Genomic DNA, 24,372 nt, shown 5'->3' on the forward strand with positions numbered 1-24,372 from the left:
TATAACAAACGTGTACCAGAGGGAAGAAGTCTTTAATGAAATAAGGCTGCCTGCTTGAGTTCTTCTACATTAACCCCTCTTTTTCCTTTGGCACCTGTAAGTCCTATCTTCAATAAAGAAAACTGCAGTGATCATGTTAACTCAGAAATGAATTGACATTTTATACCCTCCCCTTCTCTTCCAGGGACAAATAAAGAACCCAGACACAAGCCCAAGCAAGAACTCTCTCAAAGCACACACTCCCTAAGTTGAAAAACCATTTATTTCACCGGAAAGAAAAAGGTGATCCAACTCTATATATCTACCCGCCACAAGCCTTTGGGCCAAAAGACTCAGGAGCAGTGACACTCTCACAACACCCACTGGAAGCAGGAGGCAGGGAGACAGCACAACCCCCATCAGTTTCTGCACACAATGAGGCCTGCTGGGAGAACAGAACATGAATGGGAAGCTACAGAAGTACTGCAGGACAGGAAGAACAGGAAAATGGGCAGGAGAGAGGAAAGGAAGAGGTGGTCTGAACTTAGCAAGGTAAATTAAGGTCCACGGTTCCTGAGGGACTGAACGCACAGAGCCGAGAACGTCCCGGAGACGGGGTACCACGAAGGGTGTATTCTCATGCACAACGGCAGCTCGGAATTTCAGCCCACACACATCCCACCTGAAAGAGAGCACAATACAGGGGCTTTACAGAAAAGCTCAAAAGGCTTTCCCAGTTAACACTTCAAAGAACATCTTTACAAAATATGGTAACGACACTCCTCTTAAGTTTAGCTGTACCCATCCACAGTACCACAATAACCTCTAAAAGTGAAGAGTTTGAAGGCCAGAGAGTAAATGGGAAGGTCAAGCAATCTCAGACTAGGGTCTTTCTCTAAATTAAATTGCAAACTTTCTTTCATGAGAGCAGGTGGACATTGCATTTCTCTTGATGTTAACATTACCATTCTTCAGAGAAGGTAATTTCACATTTACAAACTGTCACTAGAGGGCAGGAAAAAGGGAAATGTTCCAATTAGCATTCTGGAGTAAAAGTATGTTTGAATCTTGGAGTTAACAAGTTAAAAAACATTTAAGTCTAGGAAAAAGTAACATCAACTGAGCAAGCTTTAAGACCTAAGGGTATTCATCTCTGCCTCAGGGAGAAACTAAAATATACCAGAGGGCATGCGTAAGCTACATTATCAAGTCACTCAAGTTTCTTCTCCAGTGATTTCCTATCCAGTAACCCCGGGCAAGTCACATACCTTCAGCCCTAACTGAAAAGGTGACAGTATCACCCATCTTGTTAGCACATGATTGCAAATCAATGGTAATGTCTGGGACACATTGGGGGCTACTCAAAACAAAGGGGGTGTGAAACACCCTTTAATACAACAGCAATCTCAAAACACCTAGAGCCCAAAGCTGGCAAGCATCAGAAGAGAATACACTCAAGTAGAGCCAAACGGATCATGAGGCTCAAAATGTACAGTAGAGAAAATAGCCAGAGGACTCAAGGTAGAGCTGGTGGTTCAAGAGTGTTAAATGTCCATAACCAGTGGCAAGATGAAGGGAGTGATCTGCTTAAGGCAAAGCTCCCAACCCTGGATTTCAACATAACTGGAGAAAGTAAAATCAACAGGGGTGCATATATATTTATATTACTATATACCTTGAAGTGGAGATGAAGTCAAATCTAACACTGTGGGGACAGTTTAAAAACAAAAAAAACCCTGAACAATGTAAACAGGCTCTTACGGGACAGATTCAAGGACAGAGCTAAGGAGTGGCCATTCTATTCAGCTCAGGGAATGAATCTGAACTGACCAGAGAAGTTGAATGAGTCTATGCCCCCGATTCCTTGTTGAAATCAACTTTGTAAATTAAAAGATACCTTTTTTCTACTCCTTTCTGCCCCAACTTACCATCAAGTAAGTTTTTTCTATAAAGCTCACAAGGGGTAAACTGTTCAGGAATGTCAGAAACATGCTGCTTCAAGATTAAGATGATGCCATTGGGGTAGTCTTCATAGTAACTGGGATCTGAGCAGTGATGACCAATTAACTAGTTATAGATTTTATCATCACAGGTCATATCAGACCTTTCACATAGCATGAAGGAGAAAAGGAAACTTGCAGACCTTAGTAATGTCGCACACCTAGGACAAAGGCTCTGAGAAACAGCACAGTGGGTCTGAATGTCTGGGTCCCAGGTTCGGTTCAGTTAAAGCACACAGGTGTGACCCAAGATTGAGCACACCATTCTTTGCTTTTCCAGGAACAAATAAAATCAGACTGACTCCCAGGACTAGGAGCCTTGGAAAAACAGCCATGAGGGCTAAGGATGTTTATATATTTCAGAAAGTTAATTAGTTAGGACTTCTCCCTATCCTCTGAACCATGCTAACAACTTTCCCTAACCCTGCGCAAGCAAGCAGAGCAGCCTAACTGGTGCCTTTAGGCTGCAGGAGGGATGGCAAAACCAGAACAAGGGACGCCCCACCGCTCTCACCTCAAGCTTTAAAAGGCTGAATACCGCGCCCGATCCGCATACTGCTCCCGCTCATACCGGGCCATGTCGTACAGGGAATTCCGCGCGGCCGCTGAAGCTTGGGACAACTCACTCTCATGCCCGTAACCGTAGCCCTCTCCAACAGTGGGGACTGGGGCTGTAGCGCGACGCAGGGGGCTCCGATCCCGCCCGTAATATGAAGTGGAAGCTGCAGTAACAGCAGCAGCGGCTGCTGCAGCAGCAGCGGCTGTAGCAGCAGCAGCTCCTGAGGTCGGCAACAGGTGTCTATCGTAGGGATCGAGAGAGGTGGAGGTGAGGTGACTGGCCATGGCTGTGTTCTGGACTTGTGGCAGCTGGGACAGGGTCTGCTCTGCGTAATTATACGCGGAGGCAGCTGCAGCAGCCACTGCCTCATAGGACCGGGCAGCACGGCAGCGCTTGTAGTAGGCATCGAGCGCTCCGTACGCGTTGTTGTAATACAACGAATCCCCATAGCTCATGGTGTAAGGTGTACGCACTGCTCCATATTGCTCATTATATTGCTCGGTAAAGTCTGCCACTCGGCCCGAACGATCTATCGGACACTCTTTGGACCAGTGCCCCTCTTTCCCGCACCGATAGCAGCCGCTCTGGTCTCCCATCCCGGGCGCAGTCCTAAGCCGGCTGGTGGACAACTGCACGTGCATTCGTTTGCCTTGAAGAAACAGACGCAAGAAGGGTTGCTATCACTCTTAGTCAAAGCCCCAGCCCCTACCCCAGACACTGGTCATAGCAATGGCTTTAATTAGACAACTCTAATGAAGGACTCACTGCCATTTTAAAGAATTTTTTTTTAAGTTGAGTATAAATTCAGTATAACGACCTGATAGCAGGCAAAGATCAATTAAATGAAGAAATGTTTCAGCTCTAACACCAGTTTCATGCTTAAGAAAGAAACCGCTCTCGCTCAAAAATAAGCACGTCATCCTTTGCCAAGTAACTGGACAGTAACTACTCTGAACAATGACCCAATGTCAAAAGAAACCATAATAAAAGTGCTCCACAAGATTCTGACATCTCCAATCTCCATTAAGACTCTTGATTTCATTAAGCAGAATACAAAGGCCAGCCCCCAACCTTACCCCCAAATCAAAAAGAATAGATACAACTCTGAAGTCACCACTGATAGTGATCCAGATTTGACCCATGGCTGAGTTGCTAGGCAAGTTTCAAGATTTTTAGAAAAAACACTCATGAATTGGGGGAAGCGGGGCGATATATGAGTTGAAGGATTTCCTTTCCCCTTAACTGAGTGCTTTAACTTGCTGGTTCTGATATTCATTCTAATAATGATAATCTTTAGTGACCCCTTATAGCAGGGTCAAAGAAAACAGGGCAGTGAGTTCACAAGATTCCTGAGTTTTCAGAAGAATATTATGAAAAATGTGAAATAAAGAAGGGGTTGAGAAAAGTGGAGAATGACTAGCAATGTTAGTGGATCAGACTTATCATTTTAGCAAGATTAAAGCACTTTTCGAACTTAAACTAGAGATCTGAGATCCTAAGAACATGTACTATCATTTTTTACTGAAAATTACAATTTGTATTCTGGAAATGAAGCAGTTTCCACCTAACATGATCTGTCAACTTAATGATAAGCAAAATTCCAGCAAAAACTTTCCAATACAATTGGCTATCATGCACCTAAGCATGCAGATGTCAAAGAAGTGAATGTTTAGAACCAGGGGTCAACAGATAAGTCATCTCACACTATAGAAATATACAATTTCTACAAAAGTAAAAGTGAAGTCCTAGGAGACTAGAAAAGGGAAAAGGGAATGGAAGGATCAAAATATCAAATAAAGTCCTGATTTAAACATTTTATCTGGTTAGTGTAGGTTGCAGGTGAAGAGCTAAGATGTGCAATTAAGTACTTAAGTGTTTTAAAGTGCTAACCTTTGTCCCTCTGGCATTTGCCCACATGGCCACTTTGGCAGCTAACAAAACCAGAGAAAACAAGTGCAACCAAGGAACCAACTATGCCCCTTCAAGACATAAAGGTCATAGTGTCCTGATCTAAGGATTTGCCAGAAAGGATTCCAAAGTCAGAAAAAGCAGCTAAGTTTTAAAAAATATCTAAAATGGATGTTCCTTAAATGGGCAAAAAATAAAAATATACCCAACACCGAGAAACTGAGATACCACCGTAATAAATACTGCTACTCTCTACGTACACGACTTTATTGGACAGTATTAAAGAAAATGGCTACTAGTAAGAAAAACAGGGCAAAAATAACTATGCATCAGAGAACCTAGAGTTCAGATGCCAAGAGTTACTCTCTAAGGATAATTTGTCCTGAATCAGTCCACACTGTCCTTTTATATATGTAACTGTTACAGGCAGACACCACTACCTCTTCTGGGTTAAAGTGTAGAAGAGTGTCCAAAAATTAGGCATCGTACCGCAAACCCTTCATAAAAGCAGCCTTTGCTCCCAATTAAGTTGTTGACACAAAATTCTCAACTTACCAATTAAAAAAGAAAAACAAACTAGACCTGAGAGACATTTTTAATAACACACAGCAATACCCATTACACAGGGCACCCATTAGCTTGGGGGAATGATGATCAGACTTCCAGGTCTAAGAAAGGTCCAGTTTAAGAAAAATAAACACCAAAGACAGCAGCAATGACTTAACAAAAGGAGTGTTCAGCAGAAGCAGCAGCCACTATCTTGTTTGCGCTTAAAAAAAAAAAATTGGAATATGGATAAAAATGTAGCAAGTTTGGGGAATACCCCATAATTTGGAAGTAATTACACCCAAGGGCCCCCTCTTTTTTTTTAAACATTCAAATCCAAAGCAGGTGGGAGAAGACTTAGAAAACTCACCATGGATACCACCCCCTTCATGACTGCCACTCTTGCCACAGGAGCTTAGATCTTTAACCAAGAAAATACCTTCCAAATAAAGTGTCTGTCCCACAGCATCACTCACGCTACCTTCCAGGCACACTAATAATTCATCTAGTCAAGGTTCCAAGATAACACCCATCTAAGTGCTATATTCACCAACGATGTTAAAGCTCAGCCCCCAAACCAGTGAAAAGGCACTGCCATTATCTACCCCCAAGTCTCAGTCCCTCCCCCTGAGAAACTCCTGAAATGAGCCTTCAATTCTAGAGTGTCCTCATCCTCCAAACAGAACCTCTTGGAGCAAACATAACAGAAAAGCAGTAAGAGTGACAGCCCTTTAAAGAGACTAGTTCTCCAAAGACTAAGTATTTAACAACAAATTATATTTACTGAGAAGTTATGAGTTAGGATGAGGTGGGGGAGTTTAACAGATATTTTGCTCCTAAACGTGCTGCTTAAGTCGCTTTCTGCCAGGTTCTTCATGTGCAAAATAATGCATAACATACCGAAGCAATAAATTCTCTGAAAAGACTCGTGTGCTCTACTACTCCGCCCCCACCAAAAAAAGACAAAATAATTGGAGAAATCTTCAGAGGAAAGAATTTCTGCACTAACAGGCATAAAAGCCAATGGGCTTCAAACTAAAGCCAAGTGTTTTTCCTCCTACACTTGATTTGCCTAAGGTGAAGTCTCTAAATCCCAAGCATTATCCATTTAAAGTTCATCACCCACACTTAATCCTTTACCATCAGCCAGTCAACAGCTGTATCTCTACTCTAGACCTCTCCTTTTACTTATCCAACCTATTTTCTACATAAGCTTGTGTTCAACACTCTTCCCAAAAAGGGTGGTTCACCTTGAAACTCTGTGTTGTCAAGGCCCCTGATGGCCTCCACTGCGTCCTCTGCCCGCTCCATGTGTACGAAGGCGTAATCTTTCACGATGTCGCACTCGATGACTGGACCGTACTCCTCAAACTTGGCCCGAAGCTCTTTGTTGGTACAGGTGGGACTGATGTTGCCTACGTGCAACTTTGTGGAGGTTTTGCTCTTATTCTTGCTGGCTTCCACGTTGATGTTCACCCCGTGCAGCTTGTAGTGGTGCAGGTTGCGTATGGCATCCTCGGCCGCCGTCTTGTCCTCTATGTGCACAAAGCCGTAGTTCTTAATGATGTCACATTCCAGCACCTTCCCATACTGCTCGAAGAGTGAGCGGATCTCCTGCTCTGTGGCCTCCCGGGGCAGGTTTCCGATGAACAGCTTCACCATCTCGGACACGGCCTGGGCGAGAAGAAACAAAATTTCTAACAAAAGACCTCAAGCCCATCTCAGTTAAAAAAAACAAGAAAGAAAGAAAATCAATACTGCCACCTCCTTTCGGTCTGGCAAATATTTCCAGTTTTCCCCCTCTCTCACACGACCCACAAGCACAGCTCCATACAATAATCAGAAGGAAGTGGGAATATAAGGAGTCTGCTACACAGTACCAGCTATACAGAACCTATAAAAATGGGAAGGCATCTGTAACAGAGATCTTTAGGCACAGACAAAGGGTCTGGTAAGAGTTAAATAGTTTCAAACGGTAATGGAAATGAAAGTGAGGGCATAAATGTAGCCCTGGGGGTACTGCGCTTGCGATCTACTTTAAGGACAGTCAGGAAACAAAGATATAACTACTCGTTTGACTGGATTGACTATCTCAAATTATAAACTTGCTCTTCCTCCCCTAACCGAAGAATTAGCCATTTCCGGAAAAGTGGACCTTATAATGGCTACATTTTACGGTTTCCTTTGGAAGCAGTGAACCGGCGACTTGGGCCTTAGAGCGAGGCGTGAGGAGTACAGTAAGTGCTGGAGTGGGGAACGCCTCTCCTGGGGTGCTGTCTTACGAGCTCCAACAGAACGGAAGAATGCGTGGCCAGAGAAGGGGGCTTAGACTCATCAGCCAGACCACAATGTCTCAAGGCCTGAGACATTCCCGAAACGGATTGTAATTCCTAAGTCTAAGGGAAGCGCGGTTATCTCGGTGGAAACCTGGAGGCAGTACTCCCAGCCAAGTCGCGTAGAGGGCAGGGTGGGAAAAAGCAAGGTATTCTCGGGGGAGGTCGTGGGGGAAGGGCAGCTTCAGGCTTACCGCGCAACGCCGAGCACCGAGGTCGGCTCTCAGTGAAGAGTGCGGAGGCCACGACCCCACAGGATATCCCTGAAGGCCAAGGAATAGGATAAAATTTAACAGGGCAAAAGAAGTGGAGGGGCTCGGAATCTCTCACCCGCACGGAAAGCAGCAGGGATCTTCCTCGCGGCGCGGACGCTTCTGACAAAACGCTAAAATGGCGGCGGCCGCAGCAATGACTCTGGGTAGAGAGGGGGAGGTGAGCCTACCACCGGATTGGCCCCTCAACAAAGTAAAAGGCAGGCATTCCCGTAGATCCTCTTCCTGATTGGTTACCACGAACGCCAATCACCTGAGGCCGGGAAGAGGTGGAAACGTCAGTAACCCGAGAGCGTTTATGCGAAAGCCAATGAGCACCACTCTAGAGAAGCCGAAGTCACTGATTGGATAAGAGGTCGGCGTGAGGGAGGAACTACCAACGTGGGCTTCGCCGGAGGGGTTCCGCCCGCCATTAGGCGGAGCGAGCTAGGGTTCTGGTGTGGCGGTCTTTAGCTTCGTGGCGCCAACTTTCTGAAGCTTCCACCTCTCGCCAATCCACGTGTGCTCCATTTTGCCTCCTACTCCAAATTTCTCCCTTTAAACTCCCAAACACCACCTCCTCGCAGCCAGGATACTGAGGACGGTAGCTTACAGAAACAGAAGCCAGGTAAGAAAAATACTGGGAAACGTCCCAACTTGAAGAAACCAGCCTCCTCCTGCTTTGGCCAAGAATCCACACTGGAGCCCCGGGAGTCCCAGAGCTACCTCCAAATTGAAACTACTTTCATAAGTGGTGAAGAGCATTCTGAAAACGGTTAATGGGCCCAGCTTCATTAGGGTATAATGGCCCCAAAGTTGGCTTGGTTGAAGTTTGCATTACTCGGGAGGCGCCGAGAAACAGTTTCCGTCTTGGAACCAGCCTCTCGGGGTCCAAGATGAAGAAACGGCTTCTCAGTGTGACCGTGGAGACACAAAAACCCCCACCCCGCCCTGAGAAAAAACTGGAGCAGCAAAGTTTTTTGTTTTATTTTATTGGGCGCCATCAGGCAGAGCTGTAGGTTTAAACTCCTAGAACTGACCTCAGAGGCAAGAGCCTCTACCACAACCAGCTACAATTAAAAAAAAAATACAATCGAAACAGCATTCTCCAGAGGGTCCGGATCCCCTGTCACACTTTTTCTCATCTTTGGCTTCTTCACATAATCCCATATTCATTGAATAAGCAATGACCCTTTTTGCAAGGCAGCTTTTGAAGAGGGAGTTTAAAAGTGGGTAGGGCACTGGATGGAAGAACTTAAAACATGGTAAAAGCCGTGAATTGTTTGAGGGATCATCAGAAGTGAAGATGACAAGTAGAACATACTACCATTCAAAGCAGCCCCCCTAAAAGGGGTGGGGATCATAAAGAGAAAGGTGAAGTCAAAGTTATGGAAATGGATTTTAAAACCTGACATGACTCAGAAATCAAATGGTGAAAAACTGGGCAAGAATTTATTCTAGGGTGGGAAAGGGTAAGAACCTAAAAATGTCAAAATGTAACATTTACAGATGTAGTAGTCACTAATCTTGGTCCGTTTTCATTGTGGATCCTGATGCTGACACTGAGATTGAGTAAAGGCCATAGGATCAGTGATGAAGAAAACAAACTGAAGGTCAATCAGCTGCAAGCGTACCCTTTTGAGGGGCCTGCTTCAGGCGGTGGTCACAACTCAATCTGCACAGGGAAAAGCGTCTGGTATAGAAATATTTTCGGCTCCTTTTTGTTTGATCTTCCAAATTTTTTGTTCCAGTAGCCCTGCAGATAAACTTTCTTCCAAAATACCAAAGCATATGAGTTCGACTCTATGAAACTAGGAATCTCTCCCAAGTCCAAAGGGGGAAAAATGGGAATATAAATCTTCTTAGGATCACAACTCAGGCCAGTTTGCAGACCACTGCCCACACCCCAAATTACTTGATTTACCTTCTGAAAGCCCCCTAGGTCCAGTTATATTTGTTTCATTTTGCAAGCTCATCCAACTGAGTAAACCACGTTAAAATCATTCCCCTGCTTTTTAAATTAAAACCCACAGCACCTGGAAGAAATTTCACTCACCCTACCCAATCTGGTTCTTGCCAGAATCTCCCAATCTCTTTTTAACAATTCTCCCACACCAACACAGCTCCAGCACACTGGCCTCTTTGTCCCAAGCTTATTCACACTGGCCACCCCACCCAAAGACATCCCTCCAACTCCAGCCTTACCTTGGAACTCCATCCCATGACCCCAAGTTATTTTTCCAGATACTTACCACCACCTGAAATCCTATTTGTTCATTCATTTTCTGACTTCCTTCCATCCCCTGCCCCCAGCAAATACTTGTTCTACAGGGGCAAGGAAGGACCTTTACTTGTTGCCTACTACATCCTGTGTTAAAATTGCACCTGGCACATGGTAGGCACTCAAATATTTGTTAAGTTAACAAATAGATAAATGAATGCCTGCATTAACATTTTGATAACCAAAGGAGAGATGACTTTGGATTTTCAGTCAGTATCAGCTTCAGACCATGGACACATTACTAAAAACAAGCACTTTTTTCACCTAGTACACTTTACAGTCTCCCTCAAACAAAAAAAGCAGGTCCCCAAAAGCCAGGGGGTAACCTATCATCAGAATTACCAGTTTGACGAATGCTGCAAAATGAAGCTTTAGATAGGGAGACTTGTAGCTCTTGTCTCCATGCTGATGTTTATCTACCCAACTGTATTTTACCAAATACTAAAGAAGCTTAATGTTTGCCCCTTAAAAACCATGAAAAGTTTTAAAGTTAAAGATACCTGGTCCAAATCCTTTACCTTGCCACCCCTATTACAGAGAATGGGATGCTTTAAACCTCATCTGGAACACTACAGATGCCATTTTGGTGATTCTTCTGATCAGGTTACCACACCTCTAAACCAAAAGATAAAGCAACTTGTCCAAAGTCATCCAAAAAGTTGATGTTCTGTCAGAGCCAGGCATAAATATATTCTCAGAAGAGATGAAAGAGGCTAGAGCCTGGACTCTTGAAAGGGAAACGAGGAACAAATCCAAATTCAGAGGGGAAATAACATTGGTGTCTGGAAAAACCACTCAAACGTGACCAAGCAATTTGTATTCATTTCAAACCCTATCACAGCCTTAGGGGTGCATAAAACTTATATACCTAATAAATAACTGGCTCCTAAACCAGAAATGAGTTACTGGTCTAATAAGGGCTCAAATTAAAAAAACAACTATTCTTCAAGGATGTTCAGTGGGAGCCACTAGGCCAGTGAGCAAGCTTCCTAAGCCTCCAATCCCACTGCCAGCTACTCTCTAAGCCTTGCCTAAATGTCCGTTTAAGTCCCCTGCCCCATACTTTTCTTCTCCATACCTAGGAGAATCTGATCCCAGGACACAAAAATGTTGTCTGAGACTAGAGGTGGCCAATACTGGCGTGGTCCCGTGGCCTATGTCACTCCTAGGTACCACTCATTACAAAAATCCCCTTCCTTCACTGTTACTCATGTGCTGCACCCACAGCTACATTCTATGTTCTTTGCTCAGCTGTGTGCCCCACTAGGCCATCCCAGTCTCCTCAGAATGTTCTAACTCCTTATTTCCATGAGATGGCTAACATTTAATGAGCAGTAACTGTATATGAGACCCTACACTTGCTACATGTTTTCACTGATCTTCCAAGTAGTAGTACCATGATTACAGTCCTGTATGGCTCAAAACAGCTGGTTCAATTTGATCTACAGCTTTCTAGCCATGTGATCTTAAGAAATGTTACTTAACCTACAGTCTCAATTTCTAAATTTATAAAATAGGTTTAAAAGTACCTAATACATTTGGGTTGCAATGAAGATTAAATGAAACTGATACATGAAAAGCGCTTTTAACAACTCTTAGCACATGTCATAGGCCACTGGACCAGCAGATGTTAGCTATCATCCCCATTTTATAGATTGAAAAAAAACTGAAGTAGAATTCCTGATATATCCAAGATCACACAGCTAAGTGGCAGAACCAGGATTCAAACTGAGGAAGCCTGATTTGAGAGCCAATACCCTCAGTAATTCTGTGTGCCAAGTCAGTTTTCAAATCAAATAAATCCCATCTCCAGTTTTCTCTAGTGGGACCGCCCCATCCCCTCCTTCCTTACCTGCCACTTCCCTAGCATTGCCTAGTAACTGTAACTAGTTCATCTAGGTAGGTCCTGCCTCCTCTAGATTGTAAATTCCCCAAGGTTAGCCCAGGGACTCAGCTTCCTGAACACTGTATTACCAGCACACACACACATTATTTCTAATGATTTACAGCTAGGCTTGAAATCATTTTAAGAACTTTTTTTCCCGGAAAACTCTAGATTCTACCCTTTATGACCTTTTTGTAAGGTACACAGAGAATTTAGAAGTAAAAATTTTCCACCTATCATATCCATCTTATTTTCTTTATGACCCAAACTATTACATAGCACACTAGTCCATAAACCTAGGAAATTTACTTTCATTATGACCTCAGGCATCCCATGTTATAGTCAACTTACTTGGCTGAATAGCACAAAATGACTGGAGAACCAACAGTCTGTGCAGACTTTGGCAGAGCTTAAATGGGCATGACTAGAAAGGCAGCTGACCCAAAGGGGCTGACCACTCAGTCATAGTCCCATTACTTCCAGTGCAAGGGATGGGGCCCCAGGCCCACTCTGGACAGAATTTGAAACAAGGTCCAAACCTCAGAAGAGAACACAGGCTGACGAGGTGAGACGGCTTTATGTGGTCTTATTCCAGGAATAAACCATCTAAAATTTCTCCAATGAAGGCCAAGTTATAGAGGTAACAGATGCAGAAGTGCAAAGATCTGAAGGACATTCAAGTCCATATTCCCACCTCCTTTTCCCGAAACACACGTTAAATGTCCACCCTCCCATTCACTCAACCCAACCATCTCCAAGTTATAAGACCCTGGAAATCAGAAATCCACAAAAAGTAAAGTATGAGGAATGGGAATAACACAGGGGGCATAATTTAAATTAAAAAGAGGGAGAGAATTTTAAAACAATCTGCAAGACAGAGGAAGATGACAAATGGTTTAGTTTTGTAGATCCTTCTAGCTTAAACGAGAAGCCTGGCAGCAAAGGCAGCAAGGGCATCAGGTCCTAAAGACGACAGGCAGAGTGATCATCTAGGTCAGGTGACCCTGAAGAACTTGGGCTGCAATAAAGAAATACCAATACTGGCCCCGAGAGCACATTATAGGCTATTTTTCACAGAAACCACGGGATTGGGACAGTGGCAGAACCCTCACTGGAAAGGAAGACGACAGAAAGCCATACTGACAAAGAAAGAGTATTACAAATACACAGGCTACAATCACAGCTCTATAATCACCCAACCCTTGATTTTCCAGGGTAAAAAACACAGCTAAGTCTGTTAGCTTGGCCCTCAGATTACCCCACCCTCACTGCAGAAAAGTGACAAGAAACCTGTTCAACTTCCCCTCCTCACAGTCCTGCAAGGAAATGAAAAGGAGCAGCAAAGCACCTGAAGGCAAAGCGGTGAGAAGAAAACCAGAGAGCTATGGCCCTAGTACCCCGAGATTACTCCAGTTGGCATTCACAAATAAGCGCTCAGTTATATGAAGACCATATGCTGCTTTTGCCCACTGGGCAGAGGAAAGAGCACGTAGGGCAAACTACTCCATCACCGGCAAGTTCACAAGCAGCCAGTGAAGGAGGCAGAAAAGAACCCACCTCAACTCCACCTGATTGACACACAGACCTCCCCAAAGTCACCATGCCCCAATAGACTCCCAAATCAAGTGTCTAAAGACCCCTTTCCCAAAGGAACGTCAGTAGGTTTCCTGTTAAAATCCCACCCAACCAATCTTCTTCCATTCACCCATCATCATGCCCAAGCTTCCGTCTTGTCCACAGCTGCTACTGCTGTATTTTTTGCCCAGGTCCTCTCAATCCCAAGTCCCAGAATAAAAGTATAGAATCTTCAATTCCTCTCCCTATCCCAGCATCCCTATTTGGTTATGCTTGCACCTCACCTTCTTCCCAGAGTCTATCGTAACACATTCAAATATGAACCCAGCAAGAAAACTCCCAGACACTGTTAACAGATGGAGAGAGGGAATCTGAGTCTCAGGTGACTATGATGGCAGGGGTTGGCAGGACGCAGGAAGGACACTCCATGGTGATGTTCAACAGGCGAAATACCAGGTCTATGGCCAGAATTCCCCATACCTGCTTCCAGTTGTCCCAACCACAGGGCATTACCAGACAGAGACATGACCCCCACCCCAACTACTGGCTCCTTTCAGTTCCCGGCCCCAGTACTCACTGAAGGACCCACGAGCCTCAAAAGCACCAAAGCAGTCATTCCCCACTTCTCACTTGAGAAGCCAAACCCCAGAACCACCCTGCTGGAGCACAGGTTGTTTCTGAACTGGAGACAAGTCAAGGAAAATGGCCAAGCACAGGCAGAGGAAAATGAGCAATAAATTTCCTGCAATTGGGTGTGATTAATTCAAGTTGAAGCAACTTGGTCTGGACTCTCCAGTCCTAAAGATGGCAGACTAGCAGGGCGACGATGAATTAAATCCCTCTGGCAGCAGGGAAATCATTCTAATTCCCACATTCAAACCCCTTTCCTCATCTGCCCTGGGTTCTCTGGCTGCCTTGCCTTCAGTTGTCATGTCTTCCTGGATGTCAAACTGGCTTCTCTGAAACTGAGTGCAATCAAGACAATGACAACCAGGTTTCCAAACTGCAAATTGCCCCAAGTTTTATTTGTAGTCCATACAAAAGGGAAAAAAAAGTAAGGTTTTCTAACACCACCTACTTGGGGAGATGGGGAAGTGGGACTGTGCCGCTCAGCATCAGCTAGAACATCAGGGGTCAGTAGGGATTTGGACATATTCCAACCGACTGTCCCAACAGGAACTCAGTCTCGACACAGTCTATAGAGGGACAAAGTCAGGGCCCCCTGGATTGCTGGCACAGCTTGGCGCATAGGAAATGGTTAGGCTAACCCTTTCCTGGCCTCCCTCACATCTAAAAAGAAAAAGGCGCCGCCGACCTCAGCTGCAGGTTGCTTCCCCATCCAGACGACCTTAAATATCGCGCACAAAAATAAAAGGGAGCCAGGAAAAAAATAAAAACATAAAAGAAATTCCCATCCTGGGGAGATGGGAGGCAGGGGAGAGGGGAACCACAGATCTAAAGCCAGTAGCAAGATTTGCTGCTGAGGCGAAGGAATAAAGTAGGTTACTGCCGAACACTCAAAAGGATCGTCTCCTGGGGAAGGCCCACATGGTAGAGGGGATGAAAAACCGCAAACAGGAGAGGTATGGGCCAGTGATTATAACCTGGGTCTGCACCCTACCCACCTCTCCTCGACTTCCCTCCCTGTGATGCCCCATCCCAGGATGGCCCTACATGCGGCGCTGGTAGCCAGAGTGCATCTGAGCTGCCCGCAGGTAATCATTATAGGAGCCCGAATAGCGTGCGTAATCGGAATGGGCATCGGGCAGGCGACGGTAATCCAGCGAGGACTTTGTCGGCGAGCGGCGGAACGAAAGCTGCGACTCTGATAAACGGCGGTAATCAGAGAGCTCGGCTAAACGCCGGTCGGAACCATACCTAGTCGAGAGAAGAAGACAGTTGGTGAATGAGACAATTGAGGGGAGGGCTCCAGGTGGGCACAGGGGAGGCGCCAATGGGGATGGGAGGGTGTAATCAGATTGGTCTCCAACAAACAAGATTTTGTCAGAAGGCTCACCACCCTATCCAGGGCAAGAAATCAAGCCTGGTTCAACTCAGTGGGAAACCAAGCCCACCACTGAAGCCCTCCCTTCTGAACTGGCCAAGGTGGATTCTGGTCTATATTCCCAAACCACAAACAAACTATCCCCACCCCCTGGGCCCTGCACAGAAAGACCTTGGTTGGTTACCAACAGCACGGCGGACGAAAGCAAGGTCCCCAACTTCCCAAAGAGTGGACGCACCTCATACACCTTGCCTTCAGCCAGTGAGTGCCAAAGGGACTACTCTTTCAAACCCACCCCCACCAAAGGTCAGGACAACCACATAACAAGCTTAAGGATCCTTGAGACGGTGGGAGAGACTATGAGCCACAATCTCACAGGCAGTAGCTCCAATGGCACTTGGGCTAGCCTAGACAGGTGACACTTTTCCTGACCTGACTAGCTGGTACCACCCCAGGCTGAGCACTATGCTCACCCGAACCCTGGTGACCAGGAAAGTTCACAGACATCACCCCCCTCAGCCTCAGGACATCCCACGGGAATAGAGAAGACCAAGGGAGGGGCCGATGGCTCCAGTTTCCCTCCCATGCCAACCTCAGCCCCTTGCCCTGAGCCCCGGTTGGGGGCAGAGGCGGGGGGGCATACAGTACCTTTTCGACATGGCGACAGCCTTTTTGTAGGGATCGTCGTAGCTGGCCCGGGGTGGGGAGAGGCGGGTACGCTCATAGGGCGGCGGGGTGCTGTTGGCGTTGGCAACGGCCCCCTGGGACATGGACAGGTAGGCTGCAGACGGCTGACCTGCCCCATCGTAGGCATTGCCCGGCTGGCCACGGTAGGAGGCAGCAGCCTGGGGATGCTGCTGTGCAGCATAGGAAGCAGCCAATGAGGCTGACGACTGAGTGCGGTAAGGAGCTGCCAGGGTGGCAGAAGGCTGGGCCCCATAGGCAGCTGCGGCACCATAGGAGCCAGTGGCCGCAGCAGCTGACTGAGCCCCATAAGAGCCTGACAGGCCCATTGATGCTTGAGCCCCGTAACTATTCAGCTGGGTCTGAACAACTGGCTGGGCCCCATAGGAACCAGCCATTGGGGTGGTGGCTTGTGCAGCATAGGCAGCTGGCTGGCTAGCGTAAGCAGCAGCTGCAGCTGGTTGTGCCACATAGGCAGCAGGTTGGGAAGAGTAGGAAGCAGCCTGTTGTGCAGCATATGGGGCAGACTGGGCATTATAAGAGGCCGAAGGCTGGGCATTGTAAGAAGCTGCCTGGGCCCCATAAGCTAGTGAGGAGGCTGCAGACTGGGCCCCATAGGAGGCTGCCTGGGCCCCATAGGAGCCTAGGGAGGAAGCTGCTCCCTGGGTGTTGTAGGAGGCAGCCGCGCGAACCCCATAGGAAGATGCAGCCTGCGCGCCATAAGAGGATGGCTGGTTACCATAGGAGGCAAGGGAGGAGCCCTGAGCCCCATAGGAGTTGAGCGAGGAAGCCGCAGCTGGCTGACCCCCATAGGAGGAGAGGGCCGAGGCCGAGGGCTGGGCTCCACCATATGGGCCAAGCGAGGAAGCTGCGGCAGACTGGGAGCTAGGGCTAGCCAGCTGGCCCCTATATGGGGCCCCAAGGGAAACGGAGGGCTGAGCGCGGTAAGAGGCTGCCTGGGCTGTCATGGGCTGAGTCCGATAGCCGACACCCAAAGAGGCAGAAGGCTGGGCCCTGTAGGCAGCTCCCAGTGACACTGAGGGCTGGGCCCGGTAGGTGGCTGGCTGGGCCGTCAGCGGAGCCACATATGAGGCTCGGGGAGGTGAACGGCGCAGGGGGCTGCGGTCGCGACCAAAGAAGGGTGGTGTGGGCTGACGGGCTTGCCCATCAAAGCCACCAGTGCTGTTGCCAAAAGCCTGCTGGTAGTCGAAGGTGGCAGAGAAGCCACCAGTTCCGGGGAATGCCGTATCCCCAGCCCCTGGTTTCTTGGTCTTGTCCCCAGACTGGATAGCCAGGCCAGGCCCCTTCTTCTGACCCTTGGTTGAGAGTTCCACGTTGATGCGCTTGCCCTTCACTTCTTTGCCGTTGAGCTGCGCGATGGCGGCTTTGGCATCTGCTTCCTTCTCCATGTGAACAAACGCGTAGTCTGATAAAGCAGCAGACAGAGGATTAGCAATTAGGGGGGGAGGGCATGCTACCCTATGGGTCCCAAACTGGACACTCCAACAGCACCCAGCTGTTGCCAGCTACCTCCAGGCCTCCAAACCCTCCTCTCCAGGAGTAGGTCATAAAACATGGCTCCCATATAACAAAGCTTCTGACTGTCCCGAGTAGTCACCTTTGCCTATGGCCTTCTCCCCATTCTCCCCGTTCCCCCGGCCACCTCACCCAACTTCCTGGTGAGAGAAGAAAGAGCATAGATGAACTGCAACACAGGAAAAAAATCTTCACAGCTCCTGTAAGTATAAACCAGCAGACAAAAACATAGAAAGGACTCCTGGATCACTCAGTTATTCAGTATTTCCTAACCCAAGGTCACCAAACACTAATGTTCACCTTTGATGTGAACCTTACTCTCAAACACCAGAAATGACCACTTACGTTTTGGCATGACCCATGTCTCAGCCCAGGACCAATTAAGGCAGGAGAGCTAGACTGATAATGCACAGTTCACGAAACTCCTCCAATATGATATTCCCTTTCCCACAGTACTTCCCAGCTTTCAAAGCACCTCCATGCATAGGACCTCATCTGGGCCTCAGAACAATCCCAGGAGGCAGGCAGAGCAAAGGATCATTATCCCCATTTCACAGGTGGGCAAACACACTCAGAGAATTCATATGGTTTGCCCCAAATCAATGTGTCACAGCCAGGAACAGAATCCCAGCTCTCCATGCTCCTTCACTACACCAGTTTATCCCTCAGAAGTCAACACATAAGGCAGGACTGTGTAATAAGGCTAGACATTTAAGCTAAGAAGGACCCTATATAAGCCAATGAGATGTGCGAATGGAAATTGAGCCTCTTGGCTGAGGGCAGACTCAAGTCATCCTCCGCACCACCCTACCACCCCAGCTACATTACATCCTCCACTGGTTACTAGTCAAGCGACAGAAGTATTCCTTACGCCTTGGCTCCTGTTCACAGAAAAGATTTGGTTTCTCAGCTTCAAGGCAGGCTCTACTAAGCAGGTTACCCCTGAGGTCCTCATTCAGGGCCTGAATGAGCTGGTGGGACAGGCTCTAAGACAGAATGTTGATGTCAAAGTCCTACTCATCTACCACATAGAATGAGAAAATTTCAGGATGGGGAGGAGTGGAAAGAAATTCTTGTTCACATCCAAGCTCACAAACCACAACAGTGCAAGCAGAGTCTGAAGAACAATGATAAGCTTGTGCTAGTGGGAAACAAGGCCCTGCACTAAACTCCATCTGGACCTGTGGCTACTTTAAAGTCCAAGCACCAGGACCCCATCTCTCTCAAATCTGTTTAGGAAATGAAGAACTACTTAGATGAAATTACTAAGGTTTCATTCTTGATAATAAGAAATCCTTTTAAATCCTCTAAACAAATGTCCTAATTTCTAGAAACTTTCATACTGGGATCCTCTCTAGCTGCTCCTAAAAAGCAAGTCATTTTCCTGGATGTAAGGCAATGCCACCAACATGACTGTCATACAAATGAGAATAATCAACAGGTAGAGGTTAAAGTATGGTATAGCAAAAGGACTCCTGGGGCTAGGAGCTAAAATGCCTCAGTTGAAGATCCAGAGCACTGACTTGCTACAAGCCCTTAAGGAATTTACAATTCATTTCTCCAACTGACAATCTAAAAATGCCTTATAAGTATAAATAGCTATATAATGATAAAGAATTCTGATAATTATTCAAGCCTGGGAATAACAATAGGCTTATTTCCCTACAGAATATCATTTTCATCTTTAATAAAACAAAAGGGATACAATGCCACGTGTATGTGCAAATTTGGAACCTGCAAGAGATGATAAAAGGACAAAAGGAACTATCACAGCTCTCCGTCTTCACACCCTCATGGCCAGAACCTGATTTCTCCTCATCTACCAACTGTGAAAAGCAAAAGTGTTACTTGGGGCCTAGCCTCAGGGCAGTAGAACTGTCCTCTGATCTCTCACCTCTACTTTGGACAGAATGAGCTAAAAATCAATGCTGGTGGTCCCAGATCTCCTTAGAAGTGGAGAATGAGCTAACCCTACCATCAGGAAAAATGCAATGGTAAGCAGAAAGCAGGATCTTGTAGACATATTAAAGGGAATTAAAACACAAACAAACAAACAAACAAAAAAACAACTTCCAGGCATTGTGAGGGAATATTAAGGAACCTCACCATATTTCTGGTGAACCTATCCTCACATTCCTAAGACTGGAATGAGCTAGGAAAAAACACCCAGCAAAAAAATTTCAATGGGTTTACAAGAGCAATAGGACATCACATTATCTACTCCTTACTTAGCTAGGTTTTATTAAGAGACCAACTTGTGAAACTTGAAAATTGAGATCATGTATGTACAAGTCAACTGACCACCCAAATGACCTATGTAAATGATAAAAACAAAGCCATGAGATAAAATTATAACCCATTTATATCAGAAAGTTCCAAATTTGACACTGGAGGGAAGTGTGAATAGGGTGTCCAGCTGACTCAATCACATGAGGGCTAATCAACCCTTATCACAGTGAGCAGCCAAACCCAGACCTATCCCTGTCAAAGATGTCCAGGAACCCAACAACTCCTAAGGCAATAAAGCAAACCAGAGACCTGCAAACTCCAGAGACCCACCTGCCTGGAGAGCTAGTTCAAGGAAATGGTGACCTCTGAATGAAGTTCATCACATTTAAAGGGGCTAAAAAGCAATGATTTACCGGTTCTCCTAATGGTCTGATGACATCACAGTCCTTCTTGTACCAAAGTTAAGAGAATCCAGAAAAATGAATTTTCCCATCCTCAGAAGAGTAAAACCTTCTAATTTGAAACTACAGAGAGCTGTGTTTAGGAGTAAAGAATGACCACTCAAAAAAAGGAAAGGAAACAGTTTCCTCTTCTGCCTTTCAGATTTCCTATGAAATCTAAATGGTTCCTAATGCTGTCAGCACCTCTCAGACTCCATCTTTGAACACCCAATAGACCGTAGCTGTGGAGAGTGGGTACAATCTGCTGTCTCTATGGAGATTTTTACTCTACAAATCAAATCATAATCTAAGCTCCTGGGGTAACCAAGCAGCTATGTTTTTCCCCCTGTGAAATAAAACAGAACTGGTTGTTCTGTGCTTTGCAAAGACCTGACAACAAACACAAGACAACTCAATCAAACACCCATTCCCGGACCAAGAAACGAGTAAGCTATTTATAGAACCAGAGCCAGTCTCTTCCACTACATTCCCAACTTAAAAATCTCACTTTCACTCCAAAGAAACAGAAAGCCATTAGTGGAGAATATGATCCTCAAATCTTCCTCAAAGTCCCTTACATCTAAGTATATCAGGAGCTCTCTTACATATCGGCATAACTACAAATAACAGCTAACCACCGCTCCCTGAGGAACTCAATGCGTTTCTGCCAATCAAATGTTTATGAAGGAATAAAATGCACAAAACTTTCACTCTCTCAGGAGTCAGCCAGGAGCTCTAAAAACCACATGCAGTTACACCCTTCACACCATCCCACCCCTACTGTCACATGGTTTCAGTCCCAAGTAAATTCAGACAAATTTTAGGATTTCTCTACCGCTCAAAAAGAGGCTTCTTGACCAATGAGTTCCCAAGAGTTTCTAGATGCTAGTTTCTAGACTCTTAATCTAGTAGCCACCCTACCTAAGAACCACGAAAGAATAGTAGGTCAATCAACACAAAATTCTCCCAATTCTGTGGGAGTCACGTACTCCCATCTAGTTTCGGGGCAAGTACCCAATCTGAGGACCTTCCCACTCTTTTACTTTAAACAAAAGCAGAAATCCATGCACCATAGAGGCTGCTTCATCAGGGCACCCAGCAGGAAAGCCTGATTCCAGTTACTCATGGATTCTCCTATCTTGAGTTGAGGAAAACAATATTAATGCAGAAGGAGGAAATACTCCTAGTGATGGAGACTACGGCCCTTTACACTTTCCCAAGTTACAGAAAGGATAAGGAATGGCACCCAAAAGATGTGGCTTTCCAGGACAGCAAACGATGTATCTTGGTGGGAATGAATAGGCACCTGCTCCCAAACTTATTTCCTATCCTCAAAACTTCTCACACAGAATATAAACAGGTATGAATCCAACTCCAGGAGTAAGGGATCAGATACTCACTCCCAAGTTGTATCCCTGAAGATAGTGGGGCCAAATCAACTCTGGTCTGTTCCCAAGTGAAACACAGACTGGCCATATACACAAGGTCTGTATGTAACTCTAAATCTTGCCAACCAAGAAAGAAAAACTTAGGAGATAAGAACCCAAACTATTAAGTCAACAGGGCCCCAAAAAGGAAGTCAGGCCTAAATTATGGTGATACATTCTTCTCCAAGACCAACTAGGAATCTACCCTGACAATCAGACTACTCCAGCAAAGACGACTACTAAGTCCTCATGTTCCCCTCAGCCACAAAGTACGGCCCCTTACAAAATCCCCAAGCTTATAGAAAGGACACTGCCCTGGAGCACGGGTTTGGCAAGTAAAGGCTGCCCAGAAGGGGCCTTCATTTAAAAAAAAAAAAAAAAGCCTCCTTCCACATGCAGAAGGCCGAGGTTTCCAATTTAGAGATGTAAAATCGATCCCAAAAGAGGGGGTGGGGGACCAAGTCTGAGGGCGTTTGAAAGCGCAGAGTTGCCAGGCCTAACCCACCTAACAATACTGAAAGGCAAAAGTTGGTTCGGAAGGGGCCCCTTCTGTACCCACGAGTAAACAGACCCATGAGTAGACCCAGGCCATACGATACTAAAACATCCCAGCTCTAGAAACGTCCAAGGGCCCCGTTACCTTCCGCTCAGGAGCATTCACCGGGAGGGAATACAAGGGTGGACTTGGGGCGTTAGCCCCTACCTTTTCCCTCTTCCCTTGCTCTGATCGATGTCTGGAGAGGAAGTGGGGGAAGTGGTGAAATCTTCCCCGCTCCATGATCCGGCTTGTACCCATCACTTCCCAATTTCCGCTCGGTGCCAGGCCCAGGAGACCAGTGGAACGCGCGCCCCCGGTACATTCCCAAGACTCTCAAGCGCGTCCCCGGCCCCGTAGCTCGGCTCACAGTGGCCGCCGCACCCACCTAGAGCCGCTTCCTCCCATTTAGTTAATGGTGTCTGGATCGCAGGGAGGAGGGTGGCTCTACCCAAGGCGCCCCCAATACCTCCGGCCTCGCTCCCGCGGACAACCCCCCACCGCCAACCGCACCGTGACCGACCCCCGGGAAAGGGGCGTGGCTAACAAGCAGAGTGCCCCGAGCGCGCCCGCGCCCCCGCCTTCGCGTTACCTTTCACCACGTCACACTCGATGACGCGTCCGCGGCGCTCGAAGAGGCTGCGCAATTCCTGGCTCGTGCACGCAGCCGACACATTGCCCACGAATATCTTCCAAGTGTTAAGAGGCCGTGGGCGCGACATTTCCACCACGAGCGCGCGCCCTGGCCGCAGCTCGTGGCCGTGCAAGGCCTCGATGGCGCGCAGCGCGCCCGCGTTCTCGCGCATGTGCACGAAGGCGAACTGTTTCATGACGGCGCAGCTCATGACCGTGCCGTAGGGCGCGAAGAGGGCTGCCAGCTCCTCCGGCGTCGTATCCGCCCCATCGACGTTTCCCACGAAAATCTTCATTTTGCCGCCGCAGTCGCCTTCCCGGAGAGCCGGGACCGCTCCTCCAGCGACAGGCGAGACGTCCGACCGGCCGGCAGTCCTCCCCAGGAATGGCTGGCGACCGAGAACCCCGCCGCGCAGGCGCCCTGACCTAGCCAATCGGAACCTACATCCCGCGCGTCCTGCAGCCAATCAGAGGGGCTGAGAGAAGATGCCATCAGGCGCAGCCAATCCCAGAGGGCCTGGAGCCCGCTCGTTAGCGGAGGGGGTGGGAGAGGGACGACGGCGCGCGACCAACCGCCACTGCCGGGGGGAGGGGGAAGAGGGTTGGAGAAGGGGATACGCGCGCGGGGATCGCCGGGGCGGCCGAGAGGCCTAGCCGGTGAGCGGCCTCTGGCCTGGGTGGGGCCGGGATCGGCGGGCCCCAAGGATAAACTTTGTTAAGTCGGTTAAGTCAGAGCCCCTCCCATGTTGGCAGCCTGGGCCAAACCCGCACCTAGAAGTGGCTGTGAAAAGTGTTCACGGGAAGGCCGGGCCTGGCGGGAGAACCCAAGACAAACGCCTTCACTCAGCAGCAAACAGCTTCTGGGCTGTCGCCTCCGAAACTGTGCTGGGCGGCCTGAGGGGACCTGAGAGGCATCTGTCTCGGAAAAACTCTCGTGCCATTCCTTGAGGTTGCGGAGGTCCCGGCGGACGCTGGAGACAGTGAAAAAATCAGAACCCGCCTCTGCTTTTGGAATTTCCAAACGAGGAATGAGATATACCTCTCTGTATGTTTAAAAATTTCCACAATAAAAAGTTTAATGAAGTAGAAAATTAAGTCAAAAGAACGGTCCTGGGGAGGAGTAAAAGTTGAGCCTTTAAATAAAAGAGGAAAAATGTCAAAACCGACAGATGTGTGTATGTAAATAAGATTTTGCATGGCAGAACATCAAAAACAAAAACATGTGACAAACTCAGGGAAATATTTGCTTACAAGTTCATTCTACAAATTTTACTGAGCACCTACCCTGTGGGGCAGCACCGAGCATATAGCAGTGAACTAAAAGTGACGAAAATCTCTACCTTGGAGCTTATATTATGTTGGGGAGAGACAGATAATAATTAAGTAAAACGTATAGCCTGTTAGATAGTGGTAAAGACTCGGAGTAACTGAGGGAGCAAAAAAGACATCCTCTGAGGGAATCATTCCAGTTAGAAAGTACATGTCAAATGTCTGTTCAAGGAATCACAGAGAATATGGCCGGAGCGTGGAACATAGTGAATAATAGAGCTTGAAGATTGGGAGGAG

General features: G+C 47.0%; 2 protein-coding genes across 5 annotated transcripts; both read right to left on the minus strand.

Moving 5' to 3' along the window:
• Positions 1-244: 244 nt before the first annotated feature.
• Positions 245-7,720, minus strand: RBM4 (RNA binding motif protein 4). 2 transcript variants are annotated; one of them, XM_010956683.3, is made up of 4 exons: positions 7,520-7,720; positions 6,243-6,666; positions 2,494-3,187; positions 245-661 (listed from the first exon to the last, which is right to left on the minus strand). In XM_010956683.3, exons 2-3 carry the CDS (start codon positions 6,652-6,654, stop codon positions 2,502-2,504), a joined length of 1,098 nt encoding a protein of 365 aa, XP_010954985.1. In that variant the 5' UTR covers positions 6,655-6,666; positions 7,520-7,720; the 3' UTR covers positions 245-661; positions 2,494-2,501. The 2 variants fall into 2 exon arrangements, with proteins under 2 accessions (XP_010954985.1, XP_010954990.1); XM_010956688.3 differs by lacking the exon at positions 2,494-3,187 and having other exon boundaries at positions 7,520-7,718.
• Positions 7,713-23,232, minus strand: RBM14 (RNA binding motif protein 14). 3 transcript variants are annotated; one of them, XM_010956681.3, is made up of 3 exons: positions 22,766-23,227; positions 15,971-17,432; positions 14,313-15,195 (listed from the first exon to the last, which is right to left on the minus strand). In XM_010956681.3, the coding sequence occupies exons 1-3, from the start codon at positions 23,100-23,102 to the stop codon at positions 14,988-14,990; spliced, it is 2,007 nt and encodes a 668-aa protein (XP_010954983.1). In that variant the 5' UTR covers positions 23,103-23,227; the 3' UTR covers positions 14,313-14,987. The 3 variants fall into 3 exon arrangements, with proteins under 3 accessions (XP_045373835.1, XP_010954983.1, XP_010954989.1); XM_010956687.3 differs by having other exon boundaries at positions 15,038-15,195; positions 17,322-17,432; XM_045517879.2 differs by lacking the exons at positions 14,313-15,195; positions 15,971-17,432 and adding an exon at positions 7,713-7,850 and having other exon boundaries at positions 22,766-23,232.
• Positions 23,233-24,372: the final 1,140 nt, after the last annotated feature.

This window comes from Camelus bactrianus, chromosome 10 (genome assembly GCF_048773025.1).
Source record: "Camelus bactrianus isolate YW-2024 breed Bactrian camel chromosome 10, ASM4877302v1, whole genome shotgun sequence".
Lineage (NCBI taxonomy): Eukaryota > Metazoa > Chordata > Mammalia > Artiodactyla > Camelidae > Camelus > Camelus bactrianus.